The sequence below is a fragment of the Sminthopsis crassicaudata genome, chromosome 3 (genome assembly GCF_048593235.1).
Source record: "Sminthopsis crassicaudata isolate SCR6 chromosome 3, ASM4859323v1, whole genome shotgun sequence".
NCBI classification, from domain to species: Eukaryota; Metazoa; Chordata; class Mammalia; order Dasyuromorphia; family Dasyuridae; genus Sminthopsis; species Sminthopsis crassicaudata.
This window is the reverse complement of record NC_133619.1, coordinates 638,013,118-638,031,724: the sequence shown is the minus strand read 5'-3', so window position 1 is coordinate 638,031,724 and position 18,607 is coordinate 638,013,118. Positions and strand designations below refer to the sequence as shown.

The 18,607-nt window shown below is 40.6% G+C and overlaps 1 protein-coding gene across 1 annotated transcript; it reads left to right on the top strand.

The window, feature by feature from the left end:
- Positions 1-500: 500 nt before the first annotated feature.
- Positions 501-12,472, top strand: LOC141564412 (cytochrome P450 2A13-like). Its single transcript, XM_074306872.1, has 9 exons — positions 501-742; positions 2,498-2,660; positions 4,806-4,955; positions 7,846-8,006; positions 8,272-8,448; positions 9,453-9,594; positions 9,865-10,052; positions 10,653-10,794; positions 12,184-12,472. The coding sequence occupies exons 1-9, from the start codon at positions 563-565 to the stop codon at positions 12,366-12,368; spliced, it is 1,488 nt and encodes a 495-aa protein (XP_074162973.1). The 5' UTR covers positions 501-562; the 3' UTR covers positions 12,369-12,472.
- The last annotated feature ends 6,135 nt before the right edge of the window (positions 12,473-18,607 follow it).

The following is an 18,607-nucleotide window of genomic DNA, read 5'->3' as shown; positions in this document are numbered from 1 at the left end:
CCCAGGTCCTAATGGCTCTCATTCTCCTGCCCCTCCAGGTCATAACTCTTCCAGGTTAGAGGAACCCAAAATATTAAGGTCTAATAATTGCCCCCTCTAAAAGTCCCTAATTAGATGAGACAATAAATGGTTCACATATAGGAGGATTAGAAAGTTGTTTATCTCATGTGTGGGTCAGTTCTTGGTTTATTGTGAACACTGTGTTTAAAGAAATACTTGACTAACAAGAGGTACAGAATCCCATGCTCCACAGGTGCAGAGAATATCCCACTGAAGGGGTTCTTAGGGTTCATCTGATAATACAGTTCTCTCCTCACACAAAGGAGAAATGGATGGCCCACAGGGACAGAAGGATTTGTAAGGTCCTAGAAAGTAAGTGATCTATTCTTGGCTTTCACTTTGGGTTCAGATCCAGAATGTTGCATAAAAGAACTGGGTCAGTGCCAGGTAATAAGCTCCACCCCCAGGCCCAAGGATAATAGGTAAGGACAAGCCTGTCTGGATCCCAGTCCTAGCTTAGCACCTATCCTGACCAGACAGTGAGGCTTCTGCCACTTCCACCATGCTGGCCTCTGGGCTGCTCCTGGGGGCCCTGTTGTTTTGCCTCTCAGCCTTGGTGGTGCTTTCTGTATGGAGACAGAGAAAGGTCCGCAGCAGCCTTCCTCCTGGACCCACCCCCCTACCTTTCATTGGCAACTACCTGCAGTTGAACACGGAAAAGATGTATGACTCTCTCATGAAGGTACTGAGGCTGGGAACAAGAGGGAGAATATGGAGAAACTGAGGCAGAGAAATATAGAGACTAAGAGAGACTCAGAGAAAGGCACAAAGAGCAAAAAGAGAAATAGAACTACAGACAAAGACACTCAAAGTTAAATTAATGACGTTACAGTAACAGGAAGAGCCATAGGGAAAGTAACAGTTACAGAACCAGAGAGTACATGGAAACACCCAAAGAAAGATACACAGAAGCAGAGAGAGAAACAGGCAGACAGAAAAAAAAAAGACAGCCAAAAGGGCAGTAGCAGAGACAAAACTAGCAGAAAAGAAAAAGCAGAGACAGAGATGAAAACATATAAGAGAAACAGAGAGAGAGAGAGAGAGAGAGAGACAGAGAGAGAGACAGAGAGAGAGAGAGAGAGAGAGAGACAGAGAGACAGAGAGACAGAGAGACAGAGAGAGAGAGAGAGAGACAGAGAGAGAGAGAGAGAGAGAGAGAGAGAGAGAGAGAGAGAGAGAGAGAGAGAGAGAGATTCAGAAATGTAGAGTGAAACAAAGACAAGCAACAAAGATACAGACAGAGAGAGGTATCTCTTTCATGTGTACAAGCAAGTTACAGCGTGACTGACTCTGGGAGGCTCAGAGAGAAGGAGATATGGAGGAAGACAGAGAGATGGACACAGAAAAATCTGCTTCTCACTACTGAATGAAAAGTCCTTTCCTCTCTCTAGTCCTCAGTTTCCCTCTTTGCAACATGGCCGAGTTGGGTTCGATGGTCTCTAAAGTCTAAGTTTTATGACCTTATGGGAAAGAGGCTCAAAGAAAAGCAGAGACTCTTTTGGGCACAGCTGGGTTGTAAGAAAGGGATTCAGAAAAATGGCGGAGAAAAGGCCAGAAGAGTGGGAAAATGAGTCTGGGAACCTGAGAGAGGGGACCCAAGGAGATTGGGAGATGGAGAGATGAGAAGCTAGACAGATCTCTTGGCAGAAACTGGGCACTAGAAGTCCAGCGTCAGACGTGCTCTCTGCCCTGGACATGGGTTCATTAGTTTCTTGGGACTGCAGAATTGTTTAGGGAAGTAGTGGAGCTGAGGGGCCTGGAATAGATAAGTCCCATTAGCTTGTGAGCTCTTGGAGGGCACAGACTGTCTTTGCCTTTCTTTCTCTCCAGTGTTAGCACAGTGATTGGCACACACACAGTGCTTCTTGTTTGACTTTTCACAGAAGAGAAAAAGATGGACAGAAGGGAAAACAGCAATTTTGTTATTACCTTCTTCAACTCAGGATGATGGGTTTCTAGATGTAGAATTAAAAAGAACCTGACAGGCCATCGAGGCCATATTTCTCAATTTACAGATGAGGAAACTGAGGCAGGGATGAAGTCACCCAAAACCTAGTAAATGTCTGAGGAAGGATTAGAACCTAGGTCTCCCAACTCCTAGACTAGGACTCCTTGTCCTGTACAATATGCCACTTCTCAAAAAATGGATAAGTAGATATATACTCTTTCTCTATGTATCTTACACAGCATACAAATATTTTAAAATAAACAAACTGTTTATACCAAGGATTCACAGTCCTATCTGTCCTTGTTCTTTGGGTGCTGAAATCTTTGTGCTTTATTACTGAAGCCTATGTAACACTTAGAAATATTTTTGAAGGCTTCTGAGAGATGATGGAGATGTTATCTTTTAGGGGAAAAGATGTTATCTTTTAAGAGGAGATCATGGGGCTCAGAGGCAAAACACTGGTTATTCTACTTCTTCATACCTTCCCAGATTGGGCAAAAATATGGACCCGTGTTTACAGTGCATCTGGGACATAGGACCGTTGTGGTCCTGACGGGGTATGAGGCCGTGAAGGAGGCCCTGGTCGATCAAGCAGAGGAGTTCTCTGGTCGGGGGGAGCAGGCCACCTTCAACTGGCTCTTTAAGGGATTCGGTGAGTAGCTGGGGAAGACATCCCCCCATACATACACACCCTTCTCCCCAGGTCAAAGTCACCTTGTCTAGGCTGCCTGCCAATGTTCCTCCCTGAACTGACATCTTTGACCCTGGCCCTGACTTCCACTGCCCCCTTGAAATATCTGTTCTTTTTATTTTTCTCTTTCTCTCTCCCAATCTTTCTCCCTGTTTTTTATCTTTCTCTACTACTTTATTTCTTCATCTTTCTTAGTCTTTCACTATCTCTCCATACCTTTGTCTTTTATTATCCTTTTTTCTTATCATTTTTTCCATCTGTCTCCTGTTTCCTCTCCACACTTCTTTTTCCTTTTTCACTTTTCTCCACCTTTTATCTCTGTTTCACCATTTCCCCTTGGCTCCCCATTGCTCTCGCACAACTCCCCATTTTTCTCTCTTTGCTTCTCTATCTCTCCATTTCTCTCTTTCTCTCCTTGTCTAGCCACTTCTCCAGATGGCTTCACTTGCCTGTTTTTCTGTTTCCCTCCCTATCTCCTCAGTTCTTCCACATATCTCCTTAGTTATCTTTCTATCTCCCTATCATTTCTCATTTCTCTTCCTTTCATTGTGTCTCCACATATCTCAGTCTTCTCTATCTCTCCGTCATTTTCTCCATATTTGTCTATTTCTCCATTTCTGTCTTTCTAACTGCTTTCCCACTCCCTCCCTCTCTATCTCTCTGTCTTTTCCTCCTTATTTGCCCAGTTCTTCCATATCTCTCTTTGTGTCTCCTCTCATTTACTTGCTGTTTCTCTATGTTCTCATCTTTCGGTCTTTCCATTTCTCTGTCTATGTCTCTATCTCTTCTCTGTCTCTCTCTTCCCACTCTTTATTTTTTCTAATTTAATTTATTTGAAAAGATTAAGAAAAAAGAGAAATAGAAATGGACTACAAAACAACATGAAAAAACAACAACAAAAAAAAACCAAAAAAGAGCATTATCTTGTGACCAACAGAACATCAGAGAGAATTCAAAATATAAACCACAAATTACCAGATCAAGAAAGTGCATGTATATTTGTGTGTGTATTAGTAGAAGAAATTATATTCATGTGTCCATTTTTTATTTACTTCCTTATAAATTGCTTTTTTGTTCTCTGCTGCTTACGTTTTTTACTTTATTCTTTTTCCCCCCTTTCATCTCCCCCACTACCATCAAATAAATTACACTAAAGAAAGGATATATTTATGTGTACACATGTAGATATATACATATATCTACACACACACATTTCCCTATACATATATCTTTCCTATCCCTGCTGACTCTGCTCCTAATTTGTCTTGCTATTACTTTCCACACTCTTTGCTTCCCAGTCTACCCATCCCTACCCCCTTATTTCTTTATGAATTATGGATGGTGCTATACCCTTTATGATATATATGTAGTATTACCTATTTAACCCATTTCTGATGGGAGCAGATTTTCAGAACAATGCGCCCTTCTTCCCCCTGTTATGCGTCTGTGTCTACTCTTCCTCTGAACCTCATTTGTATAACATAATTATTATTTTTACCTTCACTGTATCTCAATATTTCTTTTGAGCTGCCCTGTTGCTGTCTATCTTAAACATATGGTATTCATTTCCTGTGTAAACAATATAAACAATTTGTCCATATTGAGTGCTTTGAAATTGATCTTTGATATTGACTCATTAAATTTTCTACAAACTTCAGATGTGGATGATGAGAAGTCCTGAAAATCTGCAAGTTTGTTGAATGTCCATTTTTTCTCATTCAATACTATAGATAATTTTGCTGGATATATTTTTGGCCACAGGCCTAGTTCTTTTGATTTTTGGTAGATTTGATTCCAGGACCTGCAGTCTTTTATTGTGGCTTCCCCCCTCTTCTATCTTTCTTTCCCTCCATCTCTCTGTAACCCTAACCCTAACCCTATCTCCTCCCCTCCCCTATCCTTCCATTTCTTTCTCCCTACATCATTCCCCTTATGCCCTGACTTCTCTTCCTCTCTCTCTCTCTTTGTTCCTCTCTGTCTCTATACCTTTCCTCATCTTTTCTCTCTCCCCTTGTCTCTGGACATACATTTCTGATTCCATACCTGTGGTCCTGCAGAAACTCCAGTTTTCCCTGAGTTCCTTCCTTTCTTCTTGCCAATGATCAGGTGTGGCCTTCAGTAATGGAGAGAGGGCCCGGCAGCTCCGGCGATTCTCCATCACCACCCTCAGGGACTTTGGCATGGGCAAGAGGGGCATTGAGGAGCGCATCCAAGAAGAGGCTGGCTTCCTCATTGAGGCTTTGCGAGGCACAAAAGGTGAGTGGGCCCCAAAAATATTCCAGAGCCTTGGGCCAGGTCAGCATCAACTACATTGTTATTGTTCTGTCGTTTCAAACATGTCTGACTCCTCAAGACTCCATATTGGAGGTATTCCTGGCAAAGATACTAGGTTTACCACTTCCTTTTCCAGTTCATTTTACAGATGAGGAAACTGAGGCAATCTTGGTTAAATGATTTGTACAGGGACTCACAGACTAGTGAGTGAGGCCAGAATTCAATCCTTGGAGATGAGTCTTCCTCATTCCAAGTCCAGTGCTCTATACACTGCACCACCTGGCTTCCATCAGCTATATAGTTTCCCCCAACATTGGCTGCTGTCATGTCTGACTCTCAAGGACCTGCCCTTGTGTCCTGTGACTTACATCTACCTGGTATCTCACACTTGTCTTGCTATTACTTAACTTTCCCCACCCACGGACCCTCCCTTGTCTTCTTCCCACACCCTTTACTTCCAGTCCACCCATCTCTATACCCTTATTTCTTTATAGATTATGGAGGGTGCTGTATCCTTCATGACAGATAAGAACTGTTACCTATTTAACCCGTTTCTCTTGGGAGTAGGTTTTCAGAACAGTGAACCTCTCTATATCCTCTATATCCTGGCCTGATGGAAAGTCCAGAATATCCATATTCAAGCTACTCAAACACTTTCTTTGTAATTTTGTATAAGTGACCTCCTTGTTTGGTTTCCTTTTCTACAAAATGAGAAAGTTTGACTACATGGTGGCTCTAGATCCCTGTCTGAATCTATGATTGTATAATTCTTGGTGCTGGATTCAGAGACTGACCCTTCCTGTGATGCAGAAGACTCAGATTAGAGCTTTAACTTTGCCCTTCACTCACTGTGTGACCTTAAACAAGTATCTTTCTCACCCTGATTTTGATTTTATTCTTCCCTCTAAAAAGAGAGAGGTTGGATTTTTTTTTAATTTAGAATTTTTTTTCCACAGTATATATGCATGAGTAATTTTTTTATAACATTATCCCCTGTATTCATTTTTCCAAATTTTCTCCTCTCTCCCTCTACTCCCTCCCCTAGATGACAGGTAATCCCATACATTTTACATGTGTTACAGTATAACCGAGATACAATATATGTGTTAGATAGACAGTAGTGCTAACACTTTACATTCACTTCCCAGAGTTCCTTCTCTGGGTGTAGTTGTTTCTGTCCATCATTGATCAGCTGGAAGTGAGTTGGATGTTCTTTATGTTGAAGATTTCCACTTCCATCAGAATACATCTTCATACAAACAACATTGAAGTGTACAGCGATCTTCTGGTTCTATTCATTCCACTCAGCATCAGTTGATGTAAGTGAGAGGTTGGATTTTTACAAATAAAGATGATGGAAACTTCATATGTAACACATTAAGGCTTCTAAAGTACTTGCTATTTTCTCCTTTGATTTTCACAAGAACCCTATAGAAACAGGCCCTTTTATTACCTCTGTTTTAAAGATGAGAAAACTGAGGCAGAAGTGGAGTACCTTGTGTGAGGTCAGATTTGGACTCAGGCCTTCAGGACTCCAGTTGATAGCCAGGTGGTGCAGTGGATACAGCACCGGACTTGATACCAGAAGGCTCAGCTTCATGAGTTCAAATCTGCCTCAGACACTTATTGTGTTCTGGGCAAGGTACTTAACCCTATTTTCCTCCATTTCATTATCAGGAAAATGACTGGGAGAAGGAACTGGCAAATGGGTATCTCTGCCAAGAAAATTCCAAAAGGGATCACAAAGTCAGACAGAAATAACTGAACAGACTTCAGATCCATGCTCTATCACAAGGCTGTTCTACATTCTACATAGGTGGCCTATCTTTTTAATAGGTTTTGGACTAGTTGGCCTCAAAGGTCCCTTCCAGGAGACACACTAGGTAAAGGGAGGCAGCCTGATGTCAAGGAAAGAGCACTTGGGCATGGATCGCAGCTCTATCACTTGTTACCTGAGCCAGTCAGTTCCTCTCTCCAGGGGTCACTTTCATTTAATTCCAGATCTCCAGGCAACCATTAAGTCCAAGTGGAGGTTGATGAGAAAGGATAGAAAGAGAGACAGAGACATAGAGTCATAGAGACAGAGAGACACAAAGAGACAGATAGACAGATAGTAACAGAGATACAGAGACAAGAGAAACAGAGAGACAGAGACAGAGAGACACACAGAGACAGACAGAAACAGATACAGAGAGATACAGATACAAGAGAAACAGAAAGACAGAGACATGGAGACAGAGAGGGGGAGGGAGGGAGGGAGAGAAGGAAAAATGAGGAGAAGGAAGAAGAGAGGAGGTAACTGTGTTTGTAGCATCTAATCTTCCTGTTCCATGGCATCTGAGGATAGGGATGATGATATCCTTTGGAAGAAAATGTGAGAGCCAAAAACTCATTCTCTGTCTCTATCTCTTTCCTTCCCTCTCTCTCCCTTCTTCTCTCCCTCCATCCTTCCCTACTCCCTCTCTGTCTTTCTTTGTGTCTCTGTCACTATCTCTCTGCCTTTCTGTGTCTCTCTATCTCCATTTCTGTGTCTCCATTCTCTGTGTCTGTCTCTCTGCCTCTGTCTCTCTCTGTCTCTCTCTCCCTGCTCTACTTTCCCCCTCCCTCCTTTCTCCTTCTATATCTCTATCCACTATCTCTATGGATCCCCTCCCCATAAATACATATCACCACTTCTCTTTTTCAACTTTATCTCTGTCTCTCTCAAAAACCACCTCCATGTGACTCTCTTGTCTCTATCTCTCTGTGGGCCTCTGGTTTTTTTCCCCTCTGCCTCCTCTTTGCCTCCTTGACTTCTCTACCTTTGTCCTTTTTCATCTTTCTACCTCTGTGCTTCCTTATCTTTGTCTCTGTCAACCTGGCTGGGCTACAGGGGAAGCCATCGATCCCACCTTCTTTCTGAGCCGCACGGTCTCCAACGTCATCAGCTCCATCGTCTTTGGTGATCGCTTTGAATATGAGGACAAACAGTTCCTGTCCCTGTTGCGTATGATGTTGGGGAGCTTCCAGTTCACAGCCACATCCATGGGACAGGTGACCCCCAGGAACCTCTCCCCCATCTCTATCTCTCCTCTCCTATTCCTCAGTTATCATTTCTGTCTTCCACCTCCTGTACCCTATTCCCCATTCAAACCCCCTGTTCCCAGACTGGCACTATGTCCTATCTTGACCACCCATTCTCCATTATGTCCCCCATTCCTTTTCTATACTTTTTTTTTCATGATTATTACTCCCCACACCCCTCAGTCACCCTCCCCAAGGCCCTGTTCTCCATGTCTTATCTTGTGCACTCCTCCAGCTTTATGAGATGTTCTCTGGAGTGATGAAGCATCTGCCAGGACCTCAGCAGCAAGCATTCAAGGAACTGAAAGGCCTGGATGATTTCATCACTGAGAAGGTCCGGCAGAACCAGGCCACTCTGGACCCTAATGCCCCCCGGAACTTCATTGACTCCTTCCTGATCAAGATGCAGGAGGTACTAGTCCAGTGGCTGATAAAATGGAGCAGACAGGCTGAGACCTCAGGCTGAGGATGTTATGGATCTCTGAGGGAACCCCCAGATGTTGGAAAGTAGACTTCACTAGCAGAAATTAGATGGCCACTCTCAGCTTTCCAGAGGCAAGACTCACAGGTCACTGTGGCGGTGGCAGGAGGCAGGTTCACACACAACCAGGATCAGGCGGCCACTAGAGCGGGGATTCAGATAGACTTTGGCACTTGTGGTCATTGCCAATGTGGAGGCCGTGTGGCAAGGAGAGATTAAGAGAGAATGGCAAATGAAGAAAGTGAGATAGAGAGGGGCCACGAATAACAGAAAGAGGCACAGAAAGGTGGAGGCAGATGCAGAAACAGGCTCTGGACGACAAGAATGACAAGTTTCCCATTCTCCTTTCTACTTCCCTTTAGATAGTCACAAGCTGGTTCAGGGGCTGGGGGTGACAGGAACCTTATCTTCTTGTCCCAGCAGCTTTGTCTAACTTTCTGCATAAGATCTTGGGGAAATTTTTTTTTCCTCTCTGAGCATGGACCACCACTTGTCAGGAGACACAAGGTGGGGCTTCTTTGGCTGCTGAGCTCCCTCCAGCTCTGCCTTCTGGGTATTCTACAGTGGCTACAGCTGCAGAGTCAGGAGTTAGGCGGACCTGGGTTCTGATCTCATCTCTCACACTCACTGGCCACTATGATGAGCAGACTCCAACAAAAACTTCATTAGAGTGTTGGATTTGACAGTTTCTGAAGTGTTCCTCAGCACTAAATTTAGTTTCATCAGGAATTCTGAGGAGAATAGAAATGGCTTGGGGTCCCTTTGAATCAAGTATCATTGATGGATTACCCCCTTTACCACTACTCATTGTTGGGACTCAAGTAATTTGAGCTGACATGGGGGCAAGAGGAGACCTTGAAGGAGACCTTTAGAGCTTGCAGGTGAAGCTAGGTGGGGGTAGGACCAGCTGAGCCCTGTCTACCTTCTCCTCCCAGGAAAAGAAAAATCCCAACACCGAATTCTTCATGAGGAACCTGACCATGACCACCCTCAACCTGTTTTTTGCTGGCACAGAGACTGTTAGCACAACCCTTCGCTATGGCTTCCTTCTGCTAATGAAGCATCCAGAGGTGGAAGGTAAGTCCCCTTTCTCTAGTCCCTTCAGAACTCCTTTGGTGCCCTGGGAGCTGCCAGAACATCTTACACACACACACACACACACACACACACACACACACACACATTCACACAAACACACTCACTCTTTGTGTATTCCCTTCATTCCTCAAACCAGCCCCCTCTCACTGAAGGCTATGTCCATCCTCTCCACTCCATCTGCTCCCTGAGCACTTCCCCAGCATCTCTTTGACGCCCTGCATCCTGTTTTCTCACCCTCACCAACCACAGCCAAAATCCACGAGGAAATCGATCGGGTGATTGGCAGGAACCGCTCGCCCAAGTTCGAGGACAAAGCCAAGATGCCCTACACAGAGGCCGTCATCCATGAGATCCAAAGGTTTGGCGATATGATCCCCATGGGTCTGGCCCGGAGAGTCACAAAGGACACCAAATTCCGGGGCTACCTTCTTCCCAAGGTAGGAGTCTCTCATTCTCACCTCCCCCAATTCCATATCTCCCTCCTTTTACTCCTCTATCTTTGGATAGAGGTCCAAATACATCTCTATCTTCCTGATTCTTGAGAGTTTCTCCATTCTCCTTCATTAGGTGTCTCATGTCCCCTGGACCATCCTCCATCTGTGTTCCTCCTATTCTCAGTTGTTCCTATGCTTCTGGGAACATTTTGGTATTCCTATTCAATTTCATCAGTGTTTGCTCAGTTCGGTGTTTAGGGGTATCACTGATTATTTGTAAGATAAATAGGATAGAATTAAATGCAATATTTGGAATAAGAAATATATATGTTGTAATGAATTAACCCATTATGTATCTATGATTATATTGCTTTTAGTTGATAGATGTATGCTATATCAATTCATAGTTTGTTATTTAGACATGAATTTATCTGTGTTAGGAATAGATTGAAACTTGCTGCATCATATCTCCTTCCCCCCACACATACACCCTAAATGCTCTAAGAACTTTTCTTCCTCTATCTTTCTTCTCTCTGTCTCCCCTCCTTCTGCCCTCCTTCATCTCTCATTTCTTTTGTTCTCCTCTCTCACCTTCAATTCTAGGGCACAGAAGTTTATCCCATGCTGGGCTCAGTATTGAAGGACCGCAATTTCTTTGCCTGCCCTGAAGCCTTCAACCCCCAGCATTTCCTGGATGAAAAGGGCCAGTTCAAGAAGAGTGATGCCTTTGTCCCCTTCTCCATTGGTGAGCAGGAAGTTCTTTTCTTGTCCTTTCTAGGAACCCCTCTCTTATCCCTAGTCCCAACCAGTGTGACTTGACTGGTGAACCCTTCCTTTTCTTCAGTCCACTTTCAATTCATCCTGCTTAATTTATTAATTTCACTTGACCAAACTTCTTAAGAGTGAGTAGATAGGTGGGTGGGATAATTCCAGAGAGACTGTGATTGTGGGGCTTACCTTCTATTGGAGAGGACAAATTTTGTGTAGATAGGTAATTACAAACATGCAAATACTGGCCACTATGAGAATCAGAACAGGCTTGCTGTAGGAGGTGGCACTAGAGCTTACTTTGAAAAAAGTTAAGGAGCCTAAAAACAAGGATGAGGAGGGAGGGCATTCCAGGTAAAGGGCTTCTTAGAAGAAAGGTGAATGATCAGTTTAGAGAACAACAAATAGGCTAGTTTGTGTAGCATGTAGAAATCCAGACGGGGAATTCTGTGAGATTGGGAGGGATGGGATCATGGAAATAGGAAGGAGGAGGACCATCTATTTGGTAGACCAAAGAAAAAACAGGGAGAAGATAATATAGATAGCTTTTGAGGATGACTTTCATATTCTCTTCAAAGGAGGTAAAGGACCCTTCTGAGAAGGAAATGTAGGAAGGTTGAGGATAAGAAACAATTCCATGTTGCAGTATCCCTTCTACCTCTGATGTCCTATGTTCTAGATACCCATACCCAGAGAGTCTTAATGGGATATTAACCTAGAACATCAAAATTTAGCAAATATTAAAAGTACTTGTAGTTCTTCATCAGCTTTAAAAAACAAAAACCAACAAAAAAGAGCAGCTAATTAGCAAGATGATAAAGTAGAAGTTTCCAGAATCTGTATTTGCTACAGATGAGTGCCTCATAGAGGAAGTTTTTTGGCACAAGACCCAAATGTGTTCTGTGTTTCTTCTCTTTTTCTAAGTTCTCTCCCAGTGTTGACATTCTCTATCCTAAGAATCCTCTTAGCGATGATTTTTCTGTATTTTAAGGTCCCTTCCGTCTGGCACTTTTTCCCCCTAAAAGATTATAGGCTAAAAGCTAGAAGTAATCTTAAGGGGCCATAGAGTTCAAACCTCTCATTTTTCAGGCAGAGAGAGGGAAATTTACTTACCCAAAGTCACACAGTCAGTATCTAATTAACTATCAGCCACATCCCCACTGTGACTTCTTGTTGTCTCCCAGCTCTGACATTCTCTTTTCTAAGGAAGGTTTTTATCCTAGTTTCTTCCTTGTTTCTCTTAGTTTCCTCCCTTGTCCTGAGAGGTTCTGGGATTGACATTGTCTGCTACAGTCAGACCCAACTGTGACAGCCCCTGTCCTGAGAGTCTTTCCCACCCTGACTAGCTCTGATTCTCACTCCTCAGGCAAACGCTACTGTTTTGGTGAAGGCTTGGCCAGAATGGAGCTCTTCCTCTTCCTCACCACTATCCTGCAGAATTTTCGCTTCCAGTCTCCAATCCCCAAAGAAGCCATCGACATCTCCCCCAAGGTGGTGGGCTTTGCCACCATCCCCCGCAGCTACACCATTTCCTTCCTGCCCCGGGAATGAGCCTGAACCCAAGCTGCCACAGCAGAAGTAGAAGGAGCCTGTGGGATTCCTGAATGGGGGGGGGGGGCAGATGATATTTTAATAAAGTCTGAGCCTCCCAGGCAGCTCTCTCTGCTACTCTGTTTGGCTTTTGGAAGCTGGGACATTCAGAAGTCATTGAATACAATCCCTTCAGGTTACAGAAGAGTTGGCTGAGGAAGTGATTTGTTACAGAACTAAAAAAAAAGTACTCAAATTCAGGGACTTAAGTGAAAAGCTGAGACTAGATATCCCCTAACTTACAAAAGAGAAGGTTGTGTTTTGTTTTATTTTGTTTTTTTGTTGTTGTTGTGGTTTTTTTTTGTTTTTGTTTTTTTTTTGCCTTGCATCAGACCACCTACTTGTGGCCTTAGTCTCTTTCTGTCTGCCTCTGTCACTCCTTTCGTGTCTGTCTCCTTGGCTCTTTCCTCTTTCTGAGTCTCATTGTCCCTAATTCTTTGCTTCTGTCTCTTTCTCTGTCACTCTCTTTCCCTAGGTCTGCCTCTCTATGACTATGAATGTATCTTTACTCCTTTATTTGTGTATCTCTCCCCAGTTCTTCTATTACAAAACAGATTTCTTTAGGAAAAAGTTAGTAAATAAATTTTGTAAATAGTTATCTAATCAGTCAAAGAATGGCCAATCCCTTGTATATACAGATAGGAAAATTGAGGGGCAGCCAGGTGACATAGTGGACAGAGTACCACTCTTGAAGTCTCATTTTCCCCTATTCAGATCTGAACTTGCTAGTTATGTGATCCTGAATAAGTGATTTCACCCTGTTTTACCTCAGTTGACTCATTTGTAAAATGAGCTGAAGAAGGAAATAGCAACCTACTCCAGGATCTTTCCCAAGAAAATCCCACATAGATTCGTCAAGAATTGGACACAACTGAAACAAAGGAACAGCAAAGGGGGCAGTTAGACTGTAAGGGAACATATGAGGAAATAAAGATGTGCACTAAATGAAAGTGTCAGATATTCTCAGATCTGGGTTAGACCAATGTGGTGCAGTAGGTTAAGCACAGGGCTTGACATCTGGAAGACTGGAGTTGGAAAGCTTCCTTCACCACTTGCTCATTTTCCGACTGGGTAAGTCAGACTTACTAAGTCTTACTCAGAACACTTCTCTGTGGTCCTCAGCTCCACATCTGAAAAAAGAGAAAGTTGTATTCAGTGACCTCAGATGTCCTTTCCAGCTCTAAATCTATGATTTCATGATCCTATGAGTATTCATGAATATTCATGAAATATGAATATTAAGACCCAAAGAATAGTCATTAATAAATACAAGTCAACTAGGAGGGAGGTGTCCATTGGAGTACATGGAGTTTTATTATTTTCATTGTACTGTTCAAGATGTTTATCAATGACTCAGATGAAGGTAAATTATCTCCTCAGATTTGCAAAGGACACAAATTGTGGATGGAGAGCTAATGAATTGGATAACAGAGTTGGGATCCAAAAAACACTAACTCATTGAAACGACAGCATGAATCTATGACAAAATTCAATAGGGAAAAATATTCAAGCCTGCAATTTTATTTTTTAAATAGTTCCTTAAGAGCGGAATAGGGTTAACCTAATTGTTCTTCTGAAAAATATGAAGTTTCAAATGAATCATCAGGGTGTTGTAGAAGCCCCAAAGGAACGAAGTAGGGCTTAGGCAACATTAGCAAAAACATTGTGTCTAAGGTAGAGATAGTTTGTACTCTGCTCCAGCCAGACTACTCTTGGAGCATTGTGTTTACTTCTTGGCAGTACAGTGTGACAGCATAACCTTTGGCCCCAAATTATATGGTCTGGACTTCTATGTCCTTAGCATAGGAACTGTTCCAAAAAAAGTTTTCTGTAACTCATTTTGCTTCCAACTAGACTTTCTTTTGGAACATCATCTAAAGAACTCATGATTATGAGGAAAGGAGTTTTCAATGGTTGCACACGCATTCAAGGTAAAAATACATAGCCGGTAAGGAACAGTATTTATTTTGCTCCATATCGTGTACAAAAAAGAGAAAAGAAGCAAATTATCGAGACAATTTTTTACCAAGTTAATGAGTCCTGCTCCCTACACTGAGCCATATAGCGTCCCCCAGGTACTACCTTGTGGTTTAAACTTCCCTTGAAAGAAAAATTAAATTGGAAATCCTTCCAACAGTCTAATGAGTCTTATTTGTACTGCAAGGGTGTTTATAGACCTGACTGATCACAGAAAAAAAAATAAACTTGAGCTTTTCAGAGAGGTAAATCTCTTCCCATTAAGTTTTTGCTGACTTGAGTTACAATAATAGCAGAGGTCAAAAGTCAAGTTAATTTGTTCTCCCCAAATTGTGGCTGTGTCTCTTCCATCAGTGGATCATTTGTCTCCTTCCTGGGAGACAATTTGGTATGAGAGTAAGAGCTTTATTATGTCAGAAGTCACTAGGCCTAAGATGGAGTTTCTGCCTTAACACTCATTCACCATATGATTTTGACCTTGGGTCTGATCTTTGCCCATCCGGAGACCCCTAGTTTGCTATCAAAAGCAAAGGTTTGATTCTAGAAAGCAATTCATAATTATGCTTTTTAAAAAGTGACTAAAACATCTATATTCTCATCAGAGACCCCTTTGCTAAGTATATGTCTCATAGATGTTATGGTGTTAATTGTTAGGCCAAAATTAGCATAAGTAATGGAGAATTGATTCATACTTTGTTGCATTTCAGCTTCAGAAGTTGTATTGAGTGTACAATCATCTACAAACAAAAAATCATGCACTAATACTACTTCCATGTTAGTTTTGGCTTATAGTCTTTTCAAGTGGAAGAATTTGCCATTAATGTGGTAGCTGACCTTGACTTCTCATTGAGGGTATTTGACAAAATGGCTGAAAACATCATGCTAAAAAATACCAACAATGAAGCAGAAATTAAAGTGAAAATTAGGAGCTATTTCCCCAGTTGTATCCCAATAAATCTGATAATCTAAGTAAAATAGATGAATATTTTAAAAATATAAATTACCCAGAATAACAGAAGGGGAAATAAATATTTAAATAATTCCATTAAAAAAAATAAATTGAACAAGCCATCAATGAACTCCCTAAGAAAAAATCCCCAGGGCCAAATGGATTTATAAGTGAATTCTACCAGATATTGAAAGAACAATTAATTCCACCATATAAACTATTTGGAGAAATAAACAGAGGAGTCCTACCAAATTATTTTCATGACACAAATATGATGCTGAAACCTAACCCAGGAAAAGCCAAAATAGAAAAGGAAAACTATAGATCAATTTCCTGTTAAGTATTGATGCAAGAAAATTTGGATAAAATATTAGGAAATAGATGAGAGAAATATGTCACCAGGATCACACAACATGATGAAGTGGGATTTATGCCAGGAATATAAAGACTGGTTCAATATTAAGAAAACTTTCAGAATAACAGAATTTATCAATAATAAAACCAACAGAAATCATATGATTATCTCAAGAGATGGCCAAAAAGTTTTTGACAAAATACAGCACCCATTCCTATTAGAAGAATTAGAAACCACAAGAATAAATGGAACTTTCCTTATAATGTAAGTATTACCTATCTAAAACCGTTAATAAGCATTATCTGGAATGGGGGAAAGTAGAGACCTTCCCAATAAGATCAGAGGTGAATCAGCTTTCATAATAAGGGAAGAAAAAAAGATATTAAAGAGGTCATAAAAGGCAATAAGAAAACAAAGCAATCATACTGTAAATGATGTTATAGTATACTTAGAGAATCCTAGAGAACAACTAAAAAACTATTTAAAGTATTTAACAGCTTTAGCAAAATTGCAGGAAATAAAATAAACCCAGATAAATCATCAACATTTCTATATATTACCAACAAAGTTTATCAGAAAGAGAAATTCCATTTAAAATAATTGTGGAAAATATAAAATACTTGGGAGTCTACCTGCCAAGATAAATCCAGGACATGAACACAAGTACCAAGCATTTTTCTTTTCTTTTTTTTTTTTCTTTTTTTTTAATTAATTTTATAATTATGCATTTTTGACAGTATATATGCATGAGTAATTTTTTTATAACATTATCCCTTGTATTCATTTTTCCAGATTTTTCCTCTCCCTCCCTCTATTCCCTCCCCTAGATGACAGGCAATCTCATACATTTTACATGTGTTACAATATAACCTAGATATAATATATGTGTGTAAATCCAATTTTCTTGTTGCACGTTAAGTTCCGAAGGTATAAGTAACCTGGGTAGATAGACAGTAATGCTAATATTTTATATTCACTTCCCAGTGTTCCTTCTCTGGGTGTAGTTGTTTCTGTCCATCATTGATCAGCTGGAAGTGAGTAGGATCTTCTTTATGTTGAAGATATCCACCTCCATCAGAATACATCTTCATACATTATTCTTGTTGAAGTGTATAGTGATCTTCTGGTACTGCTCATTTCACTCAGCATCAGTTCATGCAAGTCTCTCCAAGCCTTTCTGAATTCATCCTGCTGGTCATTTCTTACAGAACAATAATATTCCATAGCCTTCATATACCATAATTTACCCAACCATTCTCCAATTGATGGACATCCATTCATCTTCCAGTTTTTAGCCACTATGAAAAGAGCTGCTACAAACATTTTGGTACACACAGGTCCCTTTCCCCTCTTTAGTATTTCTTTGTGATATAAGCCCAGTAGTAGCACTGCTGGATCAAAGGGTATGCACAGTTTGATAACTTTTTGGGCATAGTTCCAAATTGCTCTCCAAAATGGCCGGATTCTTTCACAACTCCACCAACAATGTATTAGTGTCCCAGTTTTCCCACATCCCCTCCAACATTCATCATTATTTGTTCCTGTCATCTTAGCCAATCTGACAGGTGTGTAATGATATCTCAGAGTTGTCTTAATTTGCATTTCTCTGATTAGTAGTGATTTGGAACACTCTTTCATATGAGTGGATATAGTTTCAATTTCATTATCTGAGAATTGTCTGTTCATATCCTTTGACCATTTATCAATTGGAGAATGGTTTGATTTCTTATAAATTAGGATCAATTCTCTATATATTTTGGAAATGAGACCTTTATCAGAACTTTTAACTGTAAAAATATTTTCCCAATTTGTTACTTCCCTTCTAATCTTGTTTGCATTAGTTTTTTTTGTACAGAAACTTTTTAGTTTGATGTAATCAAAATCTTCTATTTTGTGATCAATAATGATCTCTAGTTCTTCTCTAGTTATAAAATCCTTCCTGCTCCACAGGTCTGAGAGGTAGACTATCCTCTGTTCCTCTCATCTATTTATGATCTCATTCTTTATGTCTAAAGCATGGACCCATTTTGATCTTATCTTGGTATATGGCATTAAGTGTGAATCCATATCTAATTTCTGCCATACTAATTTCCAGTTTTCCCAACAGTTTTTTCCAAATAATGAATTTTTATCCCTAATGTTGGTATCTTTGGGTTTGTCAAAGATTAGATTGCTATAGATGTAACCTTTTTTGTCCTTTGTATCTAATCTGTTCCACTGATCTACCGGTCTATTTTTTAGCCAATACCAAATGGTTTTGGTGACTGCTGCTATATAATATAGTTTTAGATCAGGTATATCTAGACCACCTTCATCTGACTTTTTTTTCATTAATTCCCTTGAAATTCTCGACCTTTTATTCTTCCATATGAGCTTTGTTGTTATTTTTTCTAGGTCACTAAAATAGTTTCTTGGGAGTCTGATTGGTATAGCACTAAATAAATAGATTAGTTTGGGGAGTATTGTCATCTTTATTATATTCGCTCAGCCTATCCAAGAGCACTGAATGTCTTTCCAATTATTTAAATCTGACTTTATTTTTGTGGCAAGTGTTTTGTAATTTTGCTCATATAATTCCTGACTATTCTTTGGTAGATGGATGCCAAAATATTTTATACTCTCAACATTTGTTTGGAATGGAATTTCTCTTTGTATCTCTTGCTGTTGTATTTTGTTGGTGATGTATAAAAATGCTGAGGATTTATGTGGATTTATTTTGTATCCAACAACTTTGCTAAAGTTGTGAATTATTTCTAATAACTTTTTATTAGAATCTCTGGGGTTTTCTAAGTATACCATCATATCATCTGCAAAGAGTGACAGTTTGATTTCCTCATTACCTACTCTTATTCCTTTAATCTCTTTCTTGACTCTTATTGCTGAGGCTAACATTTCTAATACAATATTGAATAGTAATGG

Coding starts and splice junctions, on each gene's coding strand:
- LOC141564412 (XM_074306872.1), top strand. CDS start 563: ATGCTGGCCTCTGGGCTGCTCCTGGGGGCCCTGTTGTTTTGCCTCTCA. Junction 4,956..7,845: donor GGCTTTGCGAGGCACAAAAG/GTGAGTGGGCCC, acceptor GCTGGGCTACAG/GGGAAGCCATCGATCCCACC. Junction 8,007..8,271: donor CAGCCACATCCATGGGACAG/GTGACCCCCAGG, acceptor GCACTCCTCCAG/CTTTATGAGATGTTCTCTGG.